At 39.1% G+C, this 26,897-nt stretch overlaps 1 protein-coding gene across 9 annotated transcripts in view; it reads left to right on the forward strand.

Annotated features, from left to right (window-relative positions):
• Nucleotides 1-26,897, forward strand: part of TJP1 (tight junction protein 1) — a gene marked incomplete at its 5' end in the record, with an annotated part of 254,313 nt that overhangs the window by 196,862 nt on the left and 30,554 nt on the right. For all 9 annotated transcript variants that reach the window (XM_081227283.1, XM_081227284.1, XM_081227285.1 and 6 more), the window contains 8 exons: nt 1,680-1,956; nt 6,304-6,407; nt 6,989-7,157; nt 7,460-7,607; nt 19,550-19,689; nt 20,610-20,715; nt 23,618-23,768; nt 26,064-26,172. In XM_081227283.1, the coding sequence (XP_081083409.1) occupies nt 1,680-1,956; nt 6,304-6,407; nt 6,989-7,157; nt 7,460-7,607; nt 19,550-19,689; nt 20,610-20,715; nt 23,618-23,768; nt 26,064-26,172 (1,204 nt within the window). The remainder of the gene's footprint in view (nt 1-1,679; nt 1,957-6,303; nt 6,408-6,988; nt 7,158-7,459; nt 7,608-19,549; nt 19,690-20,609; nt 20,716-23,617; nt 23,769-26,063; nt 26,173-26,897) is intronic.

Here is a 26,897-nt window from a genome sequence, read left to right on the forward strand (position 1 = left end):
GAATTCACTTGTGAAGCCATATGGTCTTGGACTTCTGTTTGTTGGGAGTTTTTAAATTATTGATTCAGTTTAATTACTGGTAATTGGTCTGTTAATATTTTCTATTTCTTCCTGGTTCAGTCCTGGGAGGTTGTACATTTCTAGGAATTTGTCCATTTCTTCTAGGTTGTCCATTTTATTTGTGTATAATTGTTCACAGTAATCTCTTGTGATCTTTTGTATTTCCGTGCTGTCAGTTGTAACTTCTGCTTTTTCATTATATTTTCATTATATATTCATTTATATTTCATTATAAATATCATTGATTTGGGCCCTGTCTCTCTAGTGCTGGCCCACTGGTGGGTAGAACTGGGTGGCTGGTTCTGCAGCCAGGGGTCCTAGTTTAAGCTTGCTGGTGAGCAGGCTGGTTTCAGACATCACTGGCTGCAGGGTTCGGGGTGTTCCAAAGCTTGTGTAGGCCTACTGGTGAGTGGGGCTGGATCCCAGAGTGGCTGGCTGATGGGTCCAAGGTGTTTCGGAGCTGGTATCGGCCTACTGGTGGACAGGATCAGGGTCCTATGTGTCGCAGGGCTAGTGCCCAGGGTAGGCAGGCTGGTCCTGGAGTCTCTGGCTGCAGGGCCCTGGGGGTCCAGGGGCTGGTGCCGGCCTACTGGGGTGGGCTGGGTCCTGACTTAGCAGGTACAGGGCTGTGGTATCCCGGGGCTAGAGAAAATCATTTAAATATCGAAGCATGACAACTCATCAAACTTGGGAGGAAGGCAGTTGAAACCAGGAGGGAATTGATGGACTAGGAGAATAGGAGGGCATGGAGGAGTCAGACATAAGATGGACATGGAGAAGTTTCAGTAGATCAGGGTGTCAGAAGTAGAAGACAAGGAGTGTTACTCAAGAAGATCTTGCAGATCTCTGATGAGATCAAATGTATACTGGTGTGAGAAGACAGAGTGCAGTCCAGGGATTAAGAGGCCACTCAGTCAGAAGGCAGTGCAAATAGATCTTGATCTTACAGAAAGTAAAGGAAATAAGTGGGCAGGGAAAATTGAACCAGTATCAGAGTCAATTGAGGAAAGAAAGCCAGAGGAAGGAATTTATACATAGACCATAAATTACAAATTTTGGAGAGAGAGAAACTAAAAGTTTGTATTGGTAGAGTATTATGGAGTTATTAGCGCCAATACAACACTAAGTTCAGTGTTAGTGTGGAAGTACAATAAATTTTTCTCTTAGAGTTCCAGTAGGACAGTTGTGGGCCTTGATACTCACGGATTCTGAAATTTTTAAGGAATCAAGTTGGGCCTGCAAGTTTGCTCTGGTTTGGTAACAACTACAGTATATTTGATTGTATTAGAATACAGTGCTCCCTCCTTTATTCAAACCACCAGTAATTATTAGTTTTCCTGTAAGCTTGTAATTATTACACATAGAAGGTCTTCTGAATTAATTAAGAACTTTATTAGGCCCTCTATTCCAAATTTGCTTCTTAACCAGATCTGTTGACAGGAGAGCAGAAAAGATAACCAATATAGAAAAGTATTCCTTAGTAATTTGTTATATTTGTGTATTATATCTCTTATCCATAATTAGTATGAGACCAGAAAAGTGTGATTTTCCTCTCTTAAGAACTGAAAGTACATATATGAAAATCAATCAGCTCATATTGTAATCTTTCTTATTTGTAGACCATTCGAAGGAAAAAGAAAGTTCAGATACCAGTAAGTCGTCCTGATCCTGAACCAGTATCTGAGAATGAAGAAGATAGCTATGATGAGGAAGTACACGACCGGAGAAGTGGCCGTGGGGGCCTGGTTAACAGGAGGAGTGAGAAGAGCTGGGCCAGGGATAGAAGCGCAAGTCGAGAGAGGAGTCTGTCTCCACGATCTGATAGGCGATCTGTGGCTTCCAGTCAACCTGCCAGACCCACCAAAGTCACACTGGTGAAATCCCGGAAAAACGAAGGTATTTTCTACCAACTCGTTTATCATTTTCACATGAAAATTTTAAGACTAATTTTAATGAGAAGTAAATTTGCCATCACTTTATATCTTTGCTTTGTTGTCTTCTGTTATCTTCATTTTTGTGTCCTGTTGCTTTAAATCAAATCCTGTGATGTCAGGCTTCAGGGGTCATCTGTTTCCTCTTCTTGAATCATTTTGTTGTAGCAGATAGTACTTCACATAAACTGTCCAGTAGTTGGATTTTGGATTGCTTCTTGTGAGTAGAGTAGGCTAATACAAGAAATGTCACACCATCACCAAGTTGCAATTCAGTGTTTTACTTAGCTGTCAGGATCAGTAGTACCTACATCTGGGTAGAAATCACTGGATTCGGAGGGAGGGCAGGCTGCCTTTTCTAAATGGAGAGTTGGAGGGAGAGGAGCCCCCACAGGATATTGCTCTAAAAGCAAACGACTTGTTGGTCAAAAAATTTTGAAACTGAAGCCTAGCTGCCTCCCCTCAGGTAATCACATTTGATACAAATGAGTCTGATTGTGGCTTCTTGCTGCCGTGGGTGTGTCTTTCCCATGCAGGAAAGCATTGATGACTGATCATTTTGATAAAAAGGTGTAAGAGTATTTGAAGGCTGGCCCTGATCCGCTTTACTGAAACCTGACATGTCTCCTGGTTATTGCTCCCCACTGCCCTCATCCATAACCGATTTCTCAGTCAGACTGTGTTCAGAGCTGTTTCTCCTTGTTCACCACCCACTCTTCAGCCCTCTCTCTCTGGTATCTGCTCCCAGAACAGGTCGTACTGAATCCCTTAGAAATTTCTAGTCTTTCTCTTACTTGCCTTTTCAGTACCATTTCACATAGTTAACCACTCCCTATTTTTTTTTTGAATTTTATTTTATTTATTTTTTTATACAGCAGGTTCTTATTAGTTATCTATTTTATACATATTAGTGTATATATGTCAATCCCAATCTCCCCGTTCATCCCATGCCCCCCCACTTTTCCCCCCTTGGTGTCCATACGTTTGTTCTCTACATCTGTGTCTCAATTTCTGCCCTGCAAACCGGTTCATCTGTACCATTTTTCTAAGTTCCACATATATGTGTTAATATACGATATTTGTTTTTCTCTTTCTGACTTACTTCACTCTGTATGACAGTCTCTAGATCCATCCATGTCTCTACAAATGGCCCAGTTTCGTTTCTTTTTTGGCTGAGTAATATTCCATTGTATATATGTACCACATCCATTCATCTGTTGATGGGCATTTAGGTTGCTTCCATGACCTGGCTATTGTAAATACTACTGCAGTGAACATTGGGGTGCATGTGTCTTTTTGAATTATGGTTTTCTCTGGGTATATGCCCAGTAGTGGGATTGCTGGGTCATACGGTAATTCTATTTTAGTTTTTTAAGGAATGTCCATACTGTTCTCCATAGTGACTGTATCAATTTACATTCCCACCAACAGTGCAAGAGGGTTCCCTTTTCTCCACACCCTCTCCAGCATTTGTTGCTTGTAGATTTTCTGATGATGCCCATTCTAACTGGTGTGAGGTGACACCTCATTGTAGTTTTGATTTGCATTTCTCTAATAATTAACCACTCCCTATTTTTTGAAATAATGTTTTCTCTTGGCTCCTGTAATGCTGTGGGTTTCAAGGGTTCCTCCCTCTTTCTTTTCTGTATCCTTGGCAAGCTCATTGTCCTCATCCTACCTTTCAGTGTTCTGTGGATTTCTGTTCTAGAATCTCTTTTCTACTTCATATAACATCTTCAGGAAATCTCATGTCTCTCAGTGTCGTGGGCTGCTCATGATGGCACAGCGCCTTCCCTAGGTCCAGTGTGTGCACCCTGGTGCCCCAGCTGACTCATAGGCATGTTCACTTAGGTGTTCGTCTGCATCCCTCAGATGCAGCACATCTCCCTCCTGAAATGTTTCTTATGAAATATCCCATTTCATATATTCCTGTCTACCTGGTCTCTCAAGCCAGCCGGGGCCAGCATGGTGTAGTTTTCCATGACATCTTTTTCCCCCTGCTTTCCTATGCCCGGTTAACACCTTCTAACTTCCTAAACACCACACTTTACTGTCCTACTCCTCCTTTCTCCACCACCACCACCCTCATCCAAGCTACCAGCATCTTTTTTTCCCCTTCCATCTTTATTGAGGTGTAATTGACATTGTATATTAATATGTAAAGTTGTATTACTTAAGGTGTACAGTGTGATGGTTTGAGGTATGTATACACTAGGAAATGATCACCACAATCAAGTTAATCAACACATCGTTACTTTTTCCTTTTTTGTGTTGTGGGGCACGGGGGGTGAGGAGCACCACACCACTGTCTATTAAAGTGACTCACCCAGCCTCATGATCCAGTTTCTGGATCTCCCTGGTCCATTCTGTGGAGTGCTCCACATGGTTACAGGGTCCTCTGGGATGCTTCTCTGTCTGACTCTTGCCCTACACTTATGACTTCATCAAACCTGCCTTGTCTTCCCTTCATACCTTCTGGTGCACTTGTTTTTAACCATTCTGTCTCTACTAGTGCGCACACGCACGCACAGACCCACACCCGTGCGCGCGCGCACACACACACACACACACCACCACCCCCACCCAACCTCATTTCTCAGGTTTATATTCTTTTTTCTTTCTCTCTCTTTTTTTTTTAACCCCACATTTGTTTATTTATTTATTTTTGGCTGTGTTGGGTCTTCGTTTCTGTGCGAGGGCTTTCTCTAGTTGTGGCAAGCGGGGGCCACTCTTCATCGCGGTGCGTGGGCCTCTCACTATCGCGGCCTCTCTTGTTGTGGAGCACAGGCTCCAGACGCGCAGGCTCAGTAGTTGTGGCTCACGGGCCTAGTTGCTCCGTGGCATGTGGGATCCTTCCAGACCAGGGCTCGAACCTGTGTCCCCTGCATTGGCAGGTGGATTCTCAACTATTGCGCCACCCGGGAAGTCCATTTCTCAGGTTTAGTGTTAGTATTTCTTAGGTAGAGTTTCAGCTTTAGCATTTGTTTCTCAGGGAGGCCTTCTCTGACCCCCACTAGGCACAGAATCATGTATTGCTCCATCCGAACTCTTCATCACACTGGTAATTGTGGTAACGTCTTTTTCCCTACTGACTAGGGAAGCTGCTAGAGTGCAGGGACTGTCTCAGTTGCTGGTTTTTATCTCTAGAGCCTACCACCTAGTTAATATTTACTAAGGAAATACTTAGAATAAATGAATACATTAATATACAAGGAATATTTTAGAGTCATCTCTGTATTTTGGTCATTTATAATTTTTAAATCTTAAATAAGGACAGTCTTTTAATCAATACGTTCTTTCTGTGAGATATAGTCACCATTTCTAAAGCACACATAGTTTGACTGCCTAGATCCCCTAGAAGGTCATTTTCTTTTTTTTACCCTGATTCTATTCCTGCTTGTGAACACTCTTTGTATATTTGCCTTAAGTTGAACTGTAACTGATGTAATTTTTAAAAGCTTGAGTAGCAGGTCTGCTAACTTATCCCATCTTAAAAACAGTTTTGTTTCCCTTCTTGTTTTTTGTTTTGTTTTTCTTTCCCAGTAAGACTCAGTCCTGCTCTTTCTCCTAACACAGCCGGGGCAGTCCTGTTCCTATTGACATTATACTGTTAGTTGTAGTCATTGTACAGCTTTGCAGGCCCCCTGGACAGTTTTCTGGACTCTCCTGGGAACTTCTTTAACTCTGACCACTCCCTCACCCACAGGTGCAATTAATGTTGCCACGCTCCTGGGCACTTTGGGCACTTTGTTGGTTGTTGGAAGGACTGGCATCTTTAACTCCTCCCCACATCTGCTTGGCTCGTTTTAAGCCCTTGTTTGAGTGGTGCACACTGATGCTCTGTGTATGTCTCTCAGGGAGGTGTTCAGGATTCAAAATACTTTTGCTGTAGGAACTGAGGAAAACAAAACCAGTATATGCATGGTAATACAAGTCATCAACAAAATCGTAAAGCATTCCAGAGTTTTCCTTTTCAGAATTTTATTCTTTAAACCTTCTGAGAAGCTAGTGCATCAGCATGACACCATCAGAGAGAAATGGTAATCTCTTCGGATTTTTCTCTCTTTCAGTACAGTGAGAGCATGATGTGTTAATCTTTTGTTTGAACCACGCACTTTCCCTTTGCTTTCACACTGACAGTGAAAACTTTCTGATGATTAGAGGAAAAGTCTTCTTTGCAGGGAGGCCAAGAATAATTTCTTATTATTGATTGTACTTAAAAACTCTATGTGGTGATTATTAGTTTCATACTTTTAAACTCTATTTAAGAGTCTTGGGATTTTACTAAAGACATTTAAATATATTGTTTCAGAATATGGTCTTCGATTGGCCAGCCATATATTTGTAAAGGAAATTTCACAAGATAGTTTGGCAGCAAGAGATGGCAATATTCAAGAAGGCGATGTTGTATTGAAGGTATAGTCATATTCTTACATTTTGATGAACTGCAGTAGAAAACAAGTTCTAGTGTGACCACATAGCTCCTGTTCATGCTTGAAGCGAGTTTGCCAAAAAGAATTAAAAATCAGTATTTGGGGGACTAGATAGTTTGCCACTGGCTATTACTACATGTCAACACTGACGCTTTTCTTTGGGCATAGAGTCATCCTAGAGAATTAATAGCGCCAAATGTATATTTTTCACTAATAGGAGTTACTTTGTAGATAGATTTGTTTGTTGTTCCACATAAAGTGGTTTTGATAACTCCTCCAGATATTATTGATGTGTTTTGTTAGCTTGCCCATGAGTAATAGAAAGTGATGGGGAGGAGGTAGAAGATGCTAATTTGGGCTTTTCTGGCAGAGCAGCAGTGTAGTACAGATTGTATTATTTCAGTAAGGAGGAGTACTTTGATAGTTTAGGAAAAATGTAAAGGGAATATTTTGGTTCTCAGAGCAAGCCCAGGAGTAGTCTAGATATTCCTGTTCATGTCAGACTAAGTTAACGTTTATATTTTTGTCATTTACCTTCAACCTATAGTTTCTTTTCTGTTGCAGATAAATGGTACCGTGACGGAAAATATGTCATTGACAGATGCAAAGACATTGATAGAGAGGTCTAAAGGCAAGTTAAAGATGGTAGTTCAGAGAGATGAGCGGGCTACCCTGCTGAATGTCCCTGATCTTTCTGACAGTATCCACTCTGCTAATGCCTCTGAGAGAGATGGTGAGTATGGCTCTGTTTGCAGAGAACCTTTAAGTGACCTGTTTCTTAAAGTGGGAAGATTTGACATTTTAGAATGAAATGATAACTTTGTATAAGCCAGACACCTTCAAAATATAAGAATTCAAAAAAATTTTTTTCTGTTGACAGCTCACCAGTATCGAATAGTAGCTGATTATGTTAATGCTTAAATCAACCATTTTATATGAAATTATATTTAGTAACTTGTTTCTATTATTATTGGAGTACCTTATATTTTACTGTAGTCATTTCATGGGAAAATAAACAGCTCTTTTGTTTAACAGACATTTCAGAAATTCAGTCACTGGCATCAGATCATTCCGGTCGATCACACGACCGGCCTCCCCGTCACAGCCGATCACGATCTCCTGACCAGCGGTCAGAGCCTTCTGACCATTCTAGACAGTCTCCACAGCAGCCCAGCAATGGCAGGTAATCGTGCTCTGTTGTTTAAAATAAAACAGGTGTGTGTGCTTGGTACATGTTTCTGGTTTTGCGTAGAAATAAAATTAGAAGATAGGTTGTCTTTGGATTACTTAAATTAGGTTCGTGTTTCTCTATCAATTTAGGTATTTCTTACCTAGAATAACAGAGGTCAGACTGTTTCATAAAAGGCCAAAGAGTAAGTATTTTAGGCATGTGAGCCAAGTCTTGTCACTACTCAGCTCTGTCTTTGTGGCACAAAACTAACTAGACAGTATGTAAATGAATGGGCATGGCTGTTTTCCAATAAAACTTTATTTTTTAAAAGTTGGCTCTCAGCTGCAATTTGCTGACCTACTGCATTAGAAGATGCTAGCAAGCTTTAGGACAAGTTAACTATATATAGTAGAAGTCCTTTAGTGGAGAGATTAACCTGGACTTTGTTTTCTGCTTTAAAGTACACTGTCTGGTATTTATGCCAAAGGGTCTGCTATGCTAGTAGTATATGACTTAACCTGAGTTTATAGTCTCTGGGGTCACATATACATTTGAGAATATGAGGAAAATTATGACTCTTCTTTCCAGAAAAATGCACATGTACACATACATGTAGCACTTTACATAAGAATTCTGGACATTCCCAGGGCTCTGTAGGCCACCAGTGGACCTAGGGTTTAACAACAATCCATATGGATATCTTCTGTAGACACTTGAAATTTCAAGTCCAGAGCTGACCAGTTTAAGATTCAAGGTGGTGATTTGGGACTTACTGCATGAGGGTGTTAGCTGAAGCCATAGAAGTCACTAAAATTGCCAAGAGAAACAATATAGATAGAACGCCCAGAAGTGGACCACAGGGAGTGTTCCCTGAGGAAGCTGAGGAGGCAAGGGAGAAGTCCCTCCCTGGGAGAGAGTTATCCTCAAGATTGTCAGAAATCATACAGATAACAGTTGTTATGCACCCCTGAGTTTAGATATTTGTGAGGCTGATTCTCTCTGAATTTCAGATTTTAGACATATAAATTGTATTAACCCTGATCTTTGTAATTAATGTTATAATTCTTTTAAGGAATATTACAGTATGTCACATGCAAAATGGACTTATAATCGATTATTAGTTTTAACTGCTGCAGGTTAACTTATTAATTCTAAAAATCTCCCTGACACAGCACAGACCTTATCTGGAAAAGGACAGCTGCTGCAACATGTACACAGTGATAGAGCTAACATCCCTGATGAGTCACGGGGAGTGGCTGTAATTGTAACACAGTTCTCTCACCGAGAAGCTAGGCTGGCATCAAGCAATCTGGACATGATTTTCCTTTAAAAAGAAAGAAAGAAATGCTCATCAAAATTTTGGCCATTTGTATTTATTGTAATCAAATTCTAAACCTTAGAAAGTTCTTTTTTTTTTTTTTGCGGTACATGGGCCTCTCACCGCTGTGGCCTCCCCCGTCGCAGAGCACAGGCTCCGGACACGCAGACCCAGCGGCCACGGCCCACAGGCCCAGCCGCTCCGTGGCACGCGGGATCCTCCTGGACCGGGGCACGAACCCGCGCCCCCCGCATCGGCAGGCGGACTCCCAACCACTGCACCACCAGGGAAGCCCAGAAAGTTCTTTTTGATACTTACTTTTTTCCATTTAGATTTCATAAACACTTGACATCTGTAACTTTAAAAGTTGAAGAGGATTAAAAAAAATTTTTAACTATCTTCATATTATATTGGGATGTTTTACTTTTCTTGGGACCCTCAAGTATTCTTTATGGGTAACACCAGTTATATGAGATCTTTTAAAAATACAGAATCCTGGGCCTGCTTCTCAGTTCATCTGAGGAGGAGGCAGGGAATACTTTTTAAAAGTTCCTGATAGCATTCTCTTCTATACATTACCAGATTTGGGAACTTCTGGTTAGAACATGTAGCATATACTAAGGAAAAGATAGTACTTTGAGGGCTTCCCTGGTGGTGCAGTGGTTGAGAATCTGGCTGCTAATGCAGGGGACACGGGTTCAAGCCCTGATCTGGGAGGATCCCACATGCCGCGGAGCAACTAGGCCCGTGAGCCACAACTACTGAGCCTGCGCATCTGGAGCCTGTGCTCCGCAACAAGAGAGGCCGCGATAGTGAGAGGCCCGCGCACCGCGATGAAGAGTGGTCCCCGCTTGCCACAACTAGAGAATGCCCTTGCACAGAAATGAAGACCCAACACAGCAAAAATAAATAAATTAATAAACTCCTACTGCTAACATCTTAAAAAAAAAAAAAAAAGATAGTACTTTGAGTACAGAAGACAAAAAGTCTTCAGATTATTTTCCAAATGTTTGTGCTGAGAATATAATTCCTGAAAATTAAGTGGCCTGCCAAAAGGCAGGATGTAAAGTAGTACCAGTTGCTTAAAGGTTTCATTTTCATTTCCCCCCTTAAGTTAATATTAAAATCCAGATAACTGTGGGAGTTTTAATATAGAGGGTGCCTTGCATTTTGAGAAACAATTTAGATATAGTAAGAGAGTAAAATCCTAGTATTAAAAAACGCATGGGATTTTTTTTTTGTTATTTAATTTTGTACAGATGTCTTTGTTTTACAAATGTTCTTTAAATGCTCTTATTTAAAAAGTGAAACAAAAAAGACTCGTGAGAAAAGTTTCAGTTTAGTGTGTAAAACACTAGCCCCACCTTTTTCTCTTCCTAGATTTCTGAGTATTTTCGTATGTTTGTAAGATTGCAGTTATCTGCTGAGAATAGTAACTTTCATTCTGTCAGAGGCAATGGAATATAGTGATTTCTTTGGGCTTTGAAGCAGGTTTTCCTGGGTTTGAGTCCCAGCCTGCCATTGGTTACTTGCACAACCTTGAAACCTCTCTGCACTTTAGTTTTCTCATTTGCTGTTAAAAAAAGACATCATACATTACAAAGTTGTGAAAGTTAAATTAGTTATTAGAACACCTGGCGCAAATATTAGCTGCTCTCACTAGTGTGGTGGTTAGTAGCAGTAGTAATAATACCATCAGTTAAAGTTTCCAAATGTGCTTTGACATCTGCTCATATTAAACCATTTTTAAGAAGATTTGCTCGTTCTGTAGGCAAGTCAGTTTAAGCTGAGTGGTTGTGATAAAGTCCAGGGTTATGTAGTTGACAAGAGATTAGAGCCAGGATTAAAGCTCTTGGCCTTTTGACTTAAGTGTTTGACCTTATGGGTGTAGAGAAAGAAAAAAGTGGAAGGTTACTTAAGGGAGCGGAAATCTATAAAGCATTCCATTGTATTCCATTGTTGTCATGACCTACTTATGTTCCTCTGTGTGATGTTCTTTTCTTGGAGAACAACTGTTACATGGTCTGAGTTCTGAGAAAAACACATGAGCGTGTCGCTTCATTATAATTAGATAAGCAGTGTACCCTTACTGTTGTCTTGAACGGGGGGCTGGCAAACTACAGCCTGTGGACAAATCCAGACTGCGGCCTGGTTTTGCAAATAAAGTTTTACTGGAACCCATCCTGCAATGTCATAATTAAGAAGTTGTGGCAGAGACTGCATGGCCCACAGAGCCATTTACAGAAAAAGTCTGCCAATCCTTTCCTGGTCTAGGATGTTAAAATAGTTTTGTTTTCAAATTAAAAAATAATATATGTATAGAGAATTATTACAGTGATTTTGTTATAGCTTGATGCTGTTGCTAAGTTTGTTTTGTATATTTTATTCGGTGTTTTTTCACTGCCCACTCTTGGCCGAGACTCCCCCTCTAGGAGGGAGCTAGGCATACTGAGAGTCTTTGGCTGGTGCTACTGCCTCGTGGCGATTGTCAGGGGCTGTCAATGAGAAGACTCACTGATTTCACTGCAGCCCCTGCATGACTAGAGAGTATTGGATTTGCAGAGTGTGTTCTAAGCCTCTGCTTGGTTATATTGTATTCTCCCTAGTATTTACAGTTAATTTAACAGATCCATTTTATGCATTTTCTCCCTAGAGGAACAACATATGTTTACATTTTTGGTTCTGTTCTATAAACTATTTTAATAAAAGTGACTCTCATGTTACTGATTAATCATAAGCAGTCGCATTGTTGAAAAAATTCTATTACAGTAAAAGCTCAGACTAGTTAGGATAAGGTTCAACTGTAGAAAATTTGCATTGTAAAGGTTTGTATTTTATATTTCTTATACTCAGTCATTCCATAAACTGACAGGGTGCATCTGAGACTAAGCTGTTGTCTAAGGTTTTTAGGGAATTATATATTTTAACAGGAAAAAGTCTGATTCATATTTAGCATATCTATTTCATAAAAATGATTGCTTCTGAAGTACTTGATAGCAGTGTTTAGAAGAGATTAAAACTAGAAATTTAAAATACTTGTTTCATTGTTTGTTTCTCTTGAGAGAAATGTCTCCACTGAATTCTGAAGTTAGTGGTGTCAGTATTGATTCTGCTTATGGTGTAACAAATACATGATTATTAAATTGGTTCTTATGAATGAGAATTTCTAGCCTAAATCCGAGCATTGAGCCAAGTTAAGTAATCAAGTTAAATAATGGGATCAAAAATCCTTTAACTATACAGTCCACCTATATCATCAGGGTTGAATGCAGGTTCATGCCTTTGTTCTCTCAGAGTGCCAGGTGAGCCCTCATACACATGCATGTAGGGCATATGGTGTTTCTGCTTAAATACCTTAGAGAAGCCTTGGCTTTTAAATTAAAGATCTAGTTTTTTTATTTACACACCTTATATGTCACCTTCCATAGTTGTTTTCTTTGAGTTTAGGGAGCTGTAAATATTCTTTTGCCCTAGTATATATCGTTTCTGTTAGATATTGTGTTCTGTCTGGAACATACATAGAACTTTGCCAATAGGCTAAAAATTATTGTGGAGACATCCATATACATAAGCTGAACACTTCTTTTTACTGTTTCAAAATGTAGAGAAGTAACCTTCTTCTGACTGGTGAATTTCAGAGTTTTTTTTCCTGATCCTTGGTTTTAGTCCTTTGTCTTAGGTAAAAAAGATTTCATTACCTCCAATTTGAAAGATGCTTGATTCAAAACAAGATTTATATGTGATATTGTTGGTAATTAATTTGGTGCAGGTACTATTACATTTTCTTTTTCAGACATGCTGTGGAGTCCTTCATCCTTTTTTCCCCCCTTTCACCTCTGAAAGATAGTCAGGTAGAGAGATTCAGTTTATTAAATCTCAGTGAATTTAATCAACAATTGATGCCTTCTTTCCTATGTCTCCTGTGCCGTGCGCAGTTGATGGTGAGTGATCAGCAGTCAGCACAGTGAGTGTTCTTCAGTGAAGGTTGAAAGATTTTTTCTTCACCAGTAATTTTGACATTACCCTGCTCGTTTTTCCTTTATGAAGTTTTTTTTTTTTTTTTTTTGCGGTACGTGGGCCTCTCACTGTTGTGGCCTCTCCCGTTTGCGGAGCACAGGCTCCGGACGCGCAGGCTCAGCGGCCATGGCTCACGGGCCCAGCCGCTCCGCGGCATGTGGGATCCTCCCAGACCGGGGCACGATCCCACGTCCCCTGCATCGGCAGGCGGACTCTCAACCACTGCGCCACCAGGGAAGCCCCTATGAAGTATTTTTTGATAATGCACATGTTGTCACTGTATGATTATAAATATAAATTATGCCCCCAACAATCTAGGCAAGATCCCTGATACCATAGAGCTTATATCCAAGTGAATAAAACAGATAAATACGTTTGAAATATGAAACAGTAGTTTCCATTAGTGGTAAAGAAAATCAGGGTGATGGGACAGTGCAGGAAGAGGGGGCGGTGTTAGAGACATGCTTGGGCAGAAGGAAGGCTTCTCTGTGGTCAGCTTATCTTGAGATGAGTGAGCGAGAAGGAGCCAGCCAGAGGAAGATCATTCCAGAATAAGACAGAGATGGAGATACATTCAGCTTGTTGGAAGACAGCAAGGTGACCGGTGTGGCTCGACCACAAGGGCAGCATAGCCAGGGATTTGGAGTTCTAAAAAGTTTTTTTTTTTTTTCCTGTTTTGGAAAATCGTTTAGGGAGAATGTGAAACTTCAAAAAATTGTTTATCACTTGAATTGTTACTAAATCTTTTTAAAATAAGATTCTTTGTCTAACCTTTGAAAGTGAGTGGAATATTAAAGACCCATCCTGAACTTCTGTTATTCAGATAAGAGCCAACTGTTATTTTCAATCCTCGGGAATTTTCGGTTACGAGATTAAAACTCCAAACTGAGGTTTTGTTTTCATATGCTTTGTAAGGGGACGGGCTGAGGGAGGACCATAGCTGATACATTTCTCTAGTTAATAGAGACCAAGGTATAGTTGTGTTGTGCTCAGTGATTGGTGATGGATTTTAACCCCTAAGAGGAGTTCATGGACCTAATGACAGCAAGGCAAGCTTAAATATTATACTTCATAGTCACTATTTTTAAAGTAAAAGTGTACATTTTATTTACTCCATCAGCTGAGAACTATTTTCCTGTACAAGTACAGTATAAAACATAAAATATTATAAAAACAGACTTCCACACACGTGTAAAAGTAGTAAGTATATGAAAAATCTTATTTCTAGTTTAAATAATGTAGGACAATTCTCTATTGCCTTTGAGAGAATGTTAATAAAAAAATGAAGAGTATGGTAACACTGGTCTCTTGTTATAAAATCAGCCAAACATACTGCACAATCAAGGGTTGTTTTACTCTAAATATGAATCTAAGTACGTAATAATCATACCACCAGTGAAGCCCTGATGATGCTGTTGTCCCTTAAGTGAAAGAAGGGTCCTTCTTAGTCTTTCCCCAGTTGTTCCTTACTAAAAATTGTTCATTTTTTCAATTATACTTGTTGAACAACAGATCTGTTTTCTAATTCAGATGGACTAGGTTAGTTGTCATTATCGTCATAAACGAACATGCAAGATGAGAATCTCTGTACAAGCTGATAGGCTTCATGTAAATATGTAGCTAGGTTATTGCCAGAAAGCCATTTGTCAAAGTGAGCAATACAGACACTCATATTTTTTCAAAAGCGTACACCACACATATATATATTTCTGAAAATAGATTACAATGTATAAAGAACAAATTTAAATTGTGAGAACTTCGCTTGCAAATATAGCCAAGTAGATATAAGGTAATTATTCCCCCTGCTTTCTCAGCATACTCCCTGGGCAGCTCTTCACTTCTCTGCCCAAGTACCAGCCCAGAATCTCCACATCTCTCTGCCTTTTTCACCTCTATAATCGTCTGTGTGCCATGCTGTAATTTTTGAATTGCTGTCGAGGAGGAACTGCAGTATGTAAATATCTGTTTCCATATGAAATTTAGAAGATTAGCAATGGCTGCAATATTCTGAGAAGTCAGACTTGAGTGTGCCTAGTTTTTCTTTCTCATATGTATTAGGAGCCCTCCATGCCGAACTGTCCTTGCCAGTGGAGAAGAACTTTGGAGTCTGGTTAAGTTACTTTCTAAGTTTCTATCTTTATTGATAATTGGGGCTGAGATAGTCCAGTGGCCTTTAAAGGGTACCTAGTTTCTGTGTTCATCCTAAGCTGTGTAGATCTTGCCTACCTTTATGCAATAAATGAGTTTCTGAAAAGAAATTATAAGTTGGCTTATGTAGGATGAGTCATTTATTATGTAAGAGGAAATTAGCTTTATAAAAGGATGTTTTATTACAGTGAACATTCAGCCTCAGTTTATTTCCTGTATTAAGATTATTTTTAAATAAGATGTAACCGGTCAGTTGGGGAAGTGTTTGAGAGCTAGAAATCAGAAATAAAACTCCTTGAAGAATTGGCAGTCTGGCATATTTCATCAGGGTCCAAAAGACAGAAAGCACAGTTTCTTGTGAACAGAGCAAATTTAATATAAAGAGATTAAGTATAACGAGATTGGAGTGACAAGGGATTAGCCAGTAATAAATAAAGAGAACTCTGAAAAATATAAGAATCAGATGTAAGGAGCAGGCCCTTCCCCTGGTGCTGAGCTGGAGTTGCCAAAGGAAGAAGCTTCCCCACCTGTCTTCACACACCTGAGGCTCACTGCATGGCAGAGAATTCACTGTGGTGTCACTGGATGAACTTGCAGGAAATCTGCCCTCCAAGGGGCTTGGGAAAGCCAATCTTGAGGAGGTGTCTTGTCAGAGACCGCACACTGTAAAACCAACCTAGGAAGTGTCTGGGGAAAGCTGCTGGCCACTGTGAGTGCTTCTGACCCCTGTGTGCTGCAGGGGCTGCCAAGGGGACAGAGGAGAGAGCCCCTTCCTCCTGCAGTGTCTCTCCAGGTCCCTCTTCTGACCTCGCTGCCTGCCCTCTGCCTGCACTAAATGGTCCCAAACAGCTGTGACTTTACACCTGAAGTTTTGCACTTAATCTGTTACTCTTTGCTGATCTGGTTGAATGTGTGTTGATCTGCTACTGTACTTACAGAGTTGACTGGATACGACTTAAGGCTCTGTTTACAATGAGCCCATTTATGTGACTGTAAAAACTCTCTTTCAGAGACTTTGTCTTAACAACTGTTCTGCAGAGCTTTTAACCAGCCCAAAGTCTCTAGATTAATGGATCATTACCGTTAGATTAATATGTACAAGGGGAAAAACAAAAACACCGTTCAGAGGGTCTCAGGGTCCCCTAGAATGCCTGGAGTTTCTTTCTAGGCTACTAGGAGCCAGAGTGTGGTAGATAAACATGAGTCCAACTCAGGACAAAGATGGTTTTTGTATAAAGTTGGCTTGACTCATAATAGCACAAGTTGTTTTTTACTAAAGCTTAAATATTACATGGGAGCCATTAGGGTAGAACTATGTCAGGAAGGTTTGGGGAAAATGTATTTTCCTTTTTTATGGCTTCACTTTCAATAACTGCCACTGATTGTAGGCTGATTCTGTGTGTCTAAATTCTATTCTTTGTCTTATAATAGACTTAATGGTCATACATGCTCATAGTAGAACATTTTAAATGTTTGGAAAAGTTGATTATATTGTTCTGTACTGTTACTCTAGATCTTCATTGCCCAACACCATTGCCACTAGCTACATGTGGCTGTGGAGCCTTTGAAATGTGGCCAGTTTAAATAGAGACGTAAGTGTGAACTACACACTGGAGTTTGATGACTGAGTACCCAAAAAAGAATGTGTAAAATGCCTCATTAATCATTTATATTGATTACTTAAATAATACTGTGGGTATACTGAGTTAAATAAAATTATTAATTGATTTCACCTCATTTATTTAATATGGATTCTAGAAAATTTTTAATTACATAAATGACTTGCTTCACAATTCCATTAACAGCATGGCTCCAAATCTACATGTATTGAATAATGCTTCCATCTTTTGGTAGATAATGGAAATACACTAAAAATGAACAATGATTTTTCCAAATATTAATCATATGAAAAATTTAATAGAATGATGTGCATTCCACCCATCTGCAATGTTGTCATAATAATTATATTAAAGAAAGGTGATAGTCAGTAGAGTATGAAAATTAGCCAACTCTACTAGCAGGAGTTCCGTGTGATGTACAGAGCAAGAGCCCTATTGCACGACAGTCTTGGTTATCACTGGGGAGGACGTTCAGATTAAAATATTATCATTGATTCTTACCTATCATTAATGTCACTTGGTCACATTCTAAGTTTAGAATTTTTAAGTTACAAGAAACAAGAAAATCAATTGGAAACGTTTGTTTTTTGATCTTTTTGAAGCAAATAGTCTTTAAAGTCTGTTGCAGAGCAAGAAAATCTGTAGAACTACTAAAATTATGTAGTTCTTTAATCTCATTCTCTTCAAAATGTTCATACTTATATCATTTGCATTTTTCAGTGCAAAGAATGCAAGGAGAATTTATTTTGTATTTCCCTTTATATTCTGAGGTGCGTAGAGCAGTTTGGGGATAGAGTTTAACTGTATTTATTTATACTTAGACTAATAGTATGTAAGATTTTATTACATAAACAGTGGCTAAAAATTTTAACCTTTTATGATTTAGAAAGTTCATTCTGGTTTGAGCTAGGAGATATCTTGGCTTTATTTACTGAAAGACTGTTTTACTTACATGCAGCTCATTTAATACATATAATTTAAAACTGGAATACACCCCCACAGTGTACTTAAATGAACATGAAAATAGAAACTCGGAAAAGTGCTTATGTTTTCTTTTTTCAGGAGGATAACGGGAAGAAATTTTTTCCTGATAAGAGACTGCTACTAATATGCATTAATAGAATCAAATTCTTTGTTTAAAATTAGACTTAATTCCATTTTTAAATAATGAACATTATTTTAAAATATTTAAAAACATTTCAGTCTTTACTTCATAAGTACTATGTAAATATTTTCTTAAGAAAACTGAAATAGTGGAGATAAATCTCAGATTTCCCTGGGCTGCTGTTTTGTCTGCTCCCCGCTCCGAGAACCTCTGTCGCCTCTGTCCGTCTGGGTCTTTCTGCATGTGGCGTCGACATATGTTTGTGTAGCTGTGGAGAGTTTTCTTTAATACCTCAGTGATGTCACACCACGTATATTCTGCAGTTTGTTCCTCACATTTTATTTTGGGGCTATTTTCATGTCTCCATGTCTTCTCATAACTCTATTTCATTGTAACTTTAATATTTTAACTTTTAATCTTCAACTATGAAAGCATTGTATGCTCGTTAGAACAGGTGAAATAGGCCAAATCTGCCAACTCCACCTCATCCCAGATCTTCTTGAATTAAGCTTTCCTCCGTACTCATGCAAACATTTTAGCATCATAGAGTTTCTGTGTGTTATAAAAATAATTTGAAAAGATCAGGCTCTGCACATATTCCCCAGATAGTAGTTTATTTCACTTAACACAGGTGAGCATCCTTCCAGCTTATTCTTTTGATGAGAAATTTTCCATATTATGGAAAGTCTGTTTCTAGGTCTTTTTCATTTTCTTCTTTTTTAGATGTTGGGGGTAGGAGTTTATTAATTAATTAATTTACTTTTGCTGTGTTCGGTCTTCGTTTCTGTGCGAGGGCTTTCTCTAGTTGTGGCAAGCAGGGGCCACCCTTCATCACAGTGCGCGGGCCTCTCACCATCGCGGCCTCTCCTGTTGTGGAGCACAGGCTCCAGACGCGCAGGCTCAGTAGTTGTGGCTCACGGGCCTAGTTGCTCCGTGGCATGTGGGATCCTCCCAGACCAGGGCTCGAACCCATGTCCCCTGCATTAGCAGGCAGATTCTCAACCACTGCGCCACCAGGGAAGCCCAAGGTCTTTTTCATTTTTGTCCATGAGTTCACATACTGGCTCTTTTTATTTCTAAAATAATTTAAAAGTGTGTTTGCATATGTTCTAAATATCAAATTCTTATTATATGTATTGTTAGATCAATATATAGTCTTAAAATTGAACTCCTGTTACATTTGTTTTGTCAAATTGCTAATATTCAGTTGTTTGAACTTAAAAATATTCATTTGGTTCAACCTAAGACATATTTTTTCAAATTATTTTCACACCTTTTAAAACTTTTTATGTATTCACTTCATTTTCTGCATTGAATCTTACTTTGAGTCCTCTATTTTTGATAAGTTTTTTTAATATATTTTATGTTTAGGACTTTATCTGAAATTGATTTATACTTACGTCATTGATATGCATAGAGATCTAATTTTTCTAAATTTGTGGACAGTTGTTCTAAACACTGTTTATTAAACAGTGTGTTCTCTTCCAACAGTTTTGGGCTGCTGCTTCCGTAATAAACTTTGGTACTGTGGATATATTTCTCCATTTTCTGTTTTGTTACGTGGATCTATTTATCTGTTTCTGTGGCAGTAGCACTTTAGTTTTATTACTAAGTTTTTATAATATTTTGTTATCTTTTAGAGCAAGTCCCTTGTCATCCTTTTTTGACATTGTCTTGGCTGTTCTTGTACTCTTTACAAATTGTTTTCACAATATGCTCATAAGTTTTTATTTTTACTAATGTATAGTCTCCGGAGCAGAGAGGAAGAGAGAATTTCTAAACCCGGGGCTGTCTCAACTCCTGTAAAGCATGCAGATGAGCACACACCTAAAACAGTGGAAGAAGTTACAGTTGAAAGAAACGAGAAACAAACACCCAGTCTTCCAGGTAAGCCTAGCCTAGAGTGCAGGAAACATTTGCATTCAGACTAAATTGTTTCACAATTTACAGAATTATATTCACAGAAAATATAAAGATGCAACTATTATTATTACTACTATTACTGCTACCTACTACCCATGTGTGAATTTTTCTGTACTTCCAGCATTTTCTTTGTGAGTGGGAGGTTGCCATATATCAGTAAGCGTTCGTGAATGGCTTTTAAATTTTCCAGATAGTAGTTATTTGTGGTTCACAGCTGTTCACAGTGAGTGAGGTTGTTTTCCAGTACTGCTCATTAAGGGAAACATTAGATTGGCTTTAGACACTGTTTAAAGCTCTCTTGTCTGTTGAAAGTGTTTTCAGAAACACTTTATGAAGTATACCTTGCTGACCTGTATACAAGACCACACATAAGAATCTGCAAGGTTCTGAGATCCAGTTGCTTGAAAGGCCTGGAGATCCTGGTTCTACTGTCTCTCAGGTCCTTCTCTCAAAACCTGTTTCTGTTCTGATTATTTAGTGGCAGGAATGTGGAAATTTAAAAATAAATTGTATCACAGTGAAGAAAGAAGGCTACTTTGACAGTCTTAACAGAGAAATGTAGGGATTCTCTCTTCTTATATTCTTCTTCCTCTGTTATTCTTCCCTAAAAAGTATATTTTTCAGACTGTAACAGCTGGAGCTATAGAAAGCATAGGTGACCATGTAACATGCATACATGCTATAAAGATCCCAGAATTTATAACTGTAAAATGTACCCTAATATATGCATATGTAGTATATATGTTCCTGATCAGGTTCTCTGAACTTACATTTTTGCTGTATTTTGCAGACTTTTTATTGTTTGGTTATTCCAGTGGTTGCTTGCTTTGTTATTCCATTTTGTAAAGTGATTCCTGCATAATTTAAATTTTCTTTTCTTTTAGAACCAAAGCCTGTATATGCTCAGGTTGGACAGCCAGACGTGGATTTACCTGTCAGTCCATCTGATGGGATCCTGCCTAATGCAACTCATGAAGATGGGATTCTTCGGTAATGTGGTTTTAAACTTGTGTTGTCTTCTCTGCCCATTACTAAGGATTATTTAAATTGAGAATTCAGTTGTGAACCATATTACATATGCTTTTAAAGACAGTGTATACTACTAAATGCTATGGTTAGTGTTTGTTTTGGTTTTTTAAATTATTTATATGATAGAATCAGTTAGAGATTAGAGAACAACAAAGAAACATTTAAGATGTTTACTTCTTTCTCACCACTGTTTTCTACCTAGTTTTTAGATTAGGAATTACAAAACTAGAAAAGTGTTTTCTATTTAAACATCAGAATTTTCACAGGCATTCTAAATCCCTAGCATTTAAAAAAAAAATCAGTGTTCCTCCATCAGCGCTATTGACATTCGGGGCCAGATAATTGTTTATTGTGGTGGACTGTCCTTTACATTGTGGATGCTTAGTAGCATCCCTGGCCACTGGCTGCTAGTAGCACACACATACACATCCCAGTTGTGACAACTAAAAATATCTCTAGGCGCTGACAAATGTTCCCTGCAAGGCAAAGTCACCTCTGGTTGAGAAACCTGTTCTAGATTAGTTAGCAACTCAAAAGTAAGTTTTTGATATTCACAACTTTTATTACTTTATATTTTATACATTGAGATTGAGATGTAGATTTTATATCCAGATTTCAAACTATCATGATCATCAGATTAGTTTTTGTTGCCTCTCTGGTAAAAGAGACATGACATGAATAATGGAAAATTACCAAATTTCCTAAAGTAGATTAGATGTAGACCTCTGCTCTCATCTGTTTTCTCTGCTAAAGAAAATTGGGTTATTACCATAAGACCTAGCTTGGTAGAGAGAAATGGCTCCTGAAATAGATGAAAGTATCACAAGTTTAAAATTATACATTTTGGGGACTTCCCTGGTGGAGCAGTGGTTAAGAATCCACCTGCCAGTGCAGGGGACACGGGTTTGAGCCCTGGTCCGGGAAGATCCCACATGCCGTGGAGGAACTAAGCCCGTGCGCCACAACTATTGAGCCCGCGTGCCTAGAGCCCATGCTCTGCAACAAGAGAAGCCACCGCAATGAGAGGCCTGCCCACCACAACTAGAGAAAAGCCCGTGGGCAGTAGCATAGACCAAATGCAGCCAAAAAAAAAAAAAAAAAAAAGAAGAATGGCCTGAGAGCCTTCCTAACTCTGTAAGTTTTACGAAAACGTTAATAACTAGATTCCAGAGACCTATTTCCCTGAGGGAGCACTGAAGGACAGATACCAAAGAGAACTGAGAATGTGGGCAGGATTTGTAGCTTAGCCAGGAAAGGTTTAGTTATTCATTCAGATTCAGTGACTGGATTTGAGGCAGAAGGATTTTTGCTATTGCATGTGGTTGACATAACACAGGGCAGAGTATAAATTATTAGGCATGTAGGGCATATGACCCTAAGATGGGGCCTAGAGCTGTCCTTGAACAGTGGTTTTATCAATAAAAAGCCAGGTTTTACTAAAGGATGCAGACTACAATCAGCTGTTTTACTTTTTGAGGTGCACTAGATGGGTCAGTGTTAGGAGAGGACTTGAGGGACCTGGGGCCTTAACGACTTTAAGGAAATGTTTAAAAGAGCTGTCTGTACAGTTGATTTGGGAGAGGAGTCTGTCAGAAGGCTCTTGATGCAGGTGGAAAAGTAGGATCCATCACAGCCGAGGGACTCACACCCTCCATGATAAAGCCAGTAAATAGATTCGGGGCACTGAGGGTACCAGCAGCCCTGGCAGTAAGTGACCTCATCTGACCTACAGACTCTCAGGTTTCCATCTAGCTAATGTTAGTTCTACATGAAGAAATAAGGTCAAATGTGACTACCTTGTAAGTTCTGAAAGCTAGTCTTTAGTTGGTTTTAAAGAACGAGGCATCTCTCTTCCCTCAACTCATTCATTTCTTTGATTTGTGTTTTTTCGTTACTACTAGTTTCTAATTATTTGCTCATTGTTACTTAGTAAATTAAGAGGAAGAGGACTTTTTCCCACACTTCGTGTCAGAATAGGTAGAAGAATTGTGTGTCTTCTTGGCTTGGAATGTGGGATGGTTATAGAAACCTAGAAGGGAAATTTGTAATTATGTATGTAATTTGTAATTAATTACCCAAAAGGGTAATGCTTAGTTATGATGTGTTTCTGTCTAGCCATTCTTCTAAGACATTCTTTGGTGTTTTAGGAGTGTCACAGAGCTGTGACACTACACTGATAGTAGAGGAATGTGCCTGCATTAATTCCTTTCCATTCTCTCTAGCAAGGGGGCAGAGCTTAAATATGGGGCTAATCCAAAAAGGCTGAATGATGATAAGCTTTTTGTTTAAAATTCAAAGGGGCTGAAGAGTAAGATCTGTGTGAACTACTGAAGGAGTCCCCCAACTGCAAAGTTTCAAAACCACTGTGTGTTGGGTATAGAGATTACAGTGCTTAGAGCCTGAGTTTGACTCTCTGGCATTAGGGAAATCTGTCAGTTTATGCTCAGTTTCTACCTTTGTACAGTAGTGCTTCTTAGTTTTTCAGTAGGGATGATATGGTATGAATCGGGGTGGGAGAAATGGAAGATTTTTTAGCCATTGTTAATGTACCACATACATCCAAGACTCAGAGTTGGGAAAGCATTGTTATGAAGTAATTTTATAATTATTATGTAAAACAGTACTTACATATTGAATTTAGATATTTCAAAACTTATTTTGTTAATCAAAAATTAAAAGAAAGTGCTATTAAATCTGGTTTGGTATTCTAATGATAAATTTTATTCAGTAAATTAGACGTGTAGGGTAAATTTTAGAGATGATGGTCCTTTGTTTTATTTTAAATATGGTTTTTATTGTAGTAGTTTGCTATAACTCTTCAAGCTTCTCTTAACTGTTTCAAATGAAATATTTGTCTTAACAGGCCCAGCATGAAATTAGTAAAATTCAGGAAAGGAGATAGTGTGGGTTTGCGGCTGGCTGGTGGAAATGATGTTGGAATATTTGTAGCTGGCGTTCTTGAAGATAGCCCTGCTGCCAAAGAAGGCTTGGAAGAGGGTGATCAGATTCTCAGGGTATGTCAGTGGTCAACTTATGTGGTTTCAAAGTACTTAGATCTTTAGAAAAAGGCACCAGACACAGCAGACTCACTATCGCAGTTAGCTTGTAATCTGTTGTAGCGTCTAGAACCAGTTTAGCATGCAGATTGAGAATCCATCAGGTCTTCCCATTCCTGCCTTTGCTCTTATTCGCTGCTGTGTTGTTACTACACAGTGTGGTGCTTTGGTCTCGTGTTAATCACTCATGTTCATAGAGCCTAAAAAAAGTAAGTCTTAGAGCCCCATAATATCCACCAGTTATTTTAAGTTCAACTAAACATTCAGGCTGGCTAGACTGCCGTGGGCCACAGCTTGCCACTAGGGCAGCGTCAGGTGTTACTCTCCAGTGGGAGTAGTCTTTGCAGCAGCCCACAGAGCCCTGTAGGACCTTCTTCACCACAGGTGATGGCTCAGGTGTGCAGACATGGGGTTTCCATCAGGCACGTGTGTAAGCTGCCCTGGCTCTGAAGCTTCATACCCCACAAGAGGGAAGAGTCCAGGAAAGCCCAGTTTAGACGCAGGGTACCAATCAGGTCTTTTTCTTTTGTTTTTTTTGTTTGTGTATGTTTTTGTTTCTTTTCCATAAGCAATGCCGCCTAGTAATGTAGTACCATCTTTATTTCTCTCTTCTCCTTTTAAAATATCCACACTTCCTGCCAGATGCACTGTATGCCGTTTTAATGGGAAGCTCAGATCTCTCAAGTGGGAGTTCCTACATCTGCCCTACTCCTCTTGCCAGAGGACATTGCCTCAGATTGTCATTGCCACCTCTGTTCTGGTCTCTTCCTGCGTTCACGCTACCTCCTGCCCATGTCCTGCATTCGTTCTCCTCCTGCCCCAGAACATGCTGCTTTGTTCATGTTGTCCTCTTTCCCTATCCTCTGGTTCTTCATCAGCCTTCCATTGTCTGTCTTTTCTCCTTGGGCTGTTGAACTTGTTGAAGGTTTGGTTGAGTCCCTTCCCTGCTTGCTTTTCAGTCCTTGTGTCATAAAGTTGTGTAGTCTGCCTTCCACCTTAACCACGACTGAATGTGAATTTTCATGAGGCATTGCCGACCTAATGTCATCTTCAGCCCTCATTTTCCTGTATTTCTTACTAGTGTTTTGACCTTCTTAAAAAGTCCTTTTTGAAGTGCTTTCTTCCTTGGATTCCATAACACTGCTTTTCTGGTACTCCTCTAATCATTTCAGTTCTTTTTCTACCTTCTTTAATCATTCTTCCTAAAACTTGGGGTGTGTCAGCAGCCCCCTGCTTCTATCTTGCTTTAGTATCTCTGTCTTGGGTTTGGTTGCTTTTGGCAGCAGCCTGCGGTCAGAAGCTGCCCTCTGAGCACTCTGCGAGCTCCCTCAGACTGTGCTGGCTGCCTATGGCCACTCCCGTCCTCCTCCTCCCCCTTCAGACTTACACGTCAGAAAGTCAGGGCATTGTCTCCTGACTCACTGGTTTCCACCTGACTTTGTGTTGTGATTCCTCCAGATGATGTCTACATTTTCTCAAATACAACATGGATAATTAAACAGACCTGTTATTCTCTTACCTACCCCATATCCTGTTTGAAGTAATTATACATCATTCAAAAAGTATTTAACAGTTTTTTTGTTGTTTCGTATCATAAAGGTAGTACATGAGGAAAACAATTTTTTTTTTAATGTGGAAAATTTCCAGAAGATGAGTAGAAGAAAATCTACCTGTAATCCTGCACATAGTCACTGGGGACATTTTGATAAGTTACATTTTGGTCCTTAGGAGCGTCTAATATTAAACATTGATTTGGCAGACACTGAGCTTACATCATACCAGATGCTCTTACAGAGATGGCACAATGCATGCACTATTTCTTTTTAATCTTGTTTCCTTTTGATTTCTTTTTCAGAGCCTAGTAAAAAGTAGGGCTCTATTATACATTCATAGAACTTATAATTTAAAATTTTAAATCCTGAGATTTTACAATAATAATAAACAGTTGGAATTAGAAGTTGTCTTTTTTGGTCTGAATTGGTTGGATTTTGCAGTGCATGATCTCTAATGTCGGGATGCATTGTGACTATTCTTTAAATGACTTTACACCTTCACTCACTTTATTTACTTGGTTTCTGCTTGTTTTAAATTAGGGTATATTCTTTTCTCCAAAGTAAAATGAAAATTTTCACTTTTGAAGATGTGATATTTTCAAATTAGATAAACTCTGGATATGTTTGTTTCCTGCGTAGGTAAATGTTTTTATAATCTTAAAATATGACCAGTAGTAATTTGTGAAATGTATTTTAACAGGTAAACAATGTAGACTTCACAAATATCATAAGAGAAGAAGCTGTCCTTTTTCTACTTGACCTCCCAAAAGGAGAAGAAGTGACCATATTGGCTCAGAAGAAGAAGGATGGTGAGATACTGTCAGAATATTGAGAAAATAAACCTGGAGAAGTTTGAGGACTTAAATAGGAATTTTAATTTTAATGTTTTTAATAAATCAAAGTTAAGTGATAAATGAATTTGTTAATCTCACAGATTTTGTTTATTTTGTCATTTAGGGGCATACAGTCTTACACTGTACTTGTTAGCACAGCACGGTAATAGGACCAGCCAACCTTGCTGGCATTCTATTGAAGTAGAGTGCCATCTGCATGGAAAAATCCTGTAGTCTTCCACACAAAAGTGCATATGGGCAGCTTCTGGATTTTGTATTGATGTTTTCTAAGCAATATACTCTGATGTTTGTTAGCATTAATGCAAGGGAATGCCTGATTTTCTCTGTGATTAAGCAGATACATTTTCATTTAGAACAGGGTTTCTCAGGCTTGTCACTGATGATGTTTTGAACCAAATAATTCTTTGTTGTAAAGGCTGTCCCGTGTGTTTTAGGCTGTTTAAAAACATCCTTCCCTCTGCTCACTAAGTGTCTGTAGCACACACACCCTCCTTTCAACACACAGTTGCAACTATCAAAAATGTCTCCATATATGCCAGTTATTCCCTGTGGGGAACAGAATTGCCCTCATTTGAGAACCACTCATTTAGAAAGTGGGACATAGATGAGGTTTGCAGGGGCTGCAGCGAAATTAAGTTAGATGATTTAAATAGAAAGCATGTGTGGCTTTGGACAAGTTG

The sequence above is a fragment of the Mesoplodon bidens genome, assembly GCF_964165515.1.
Source record: "Mesoplodon bidens genome assembly, chromosome: 3".
NCBI classification, from domain to species: domain Eukaryota; kingdom Metazoa; phylum Chordata; class Mammalia; order Artiodactyla; family Ziphiidae; genus Mesoplodon; species Mesoplodon bidens.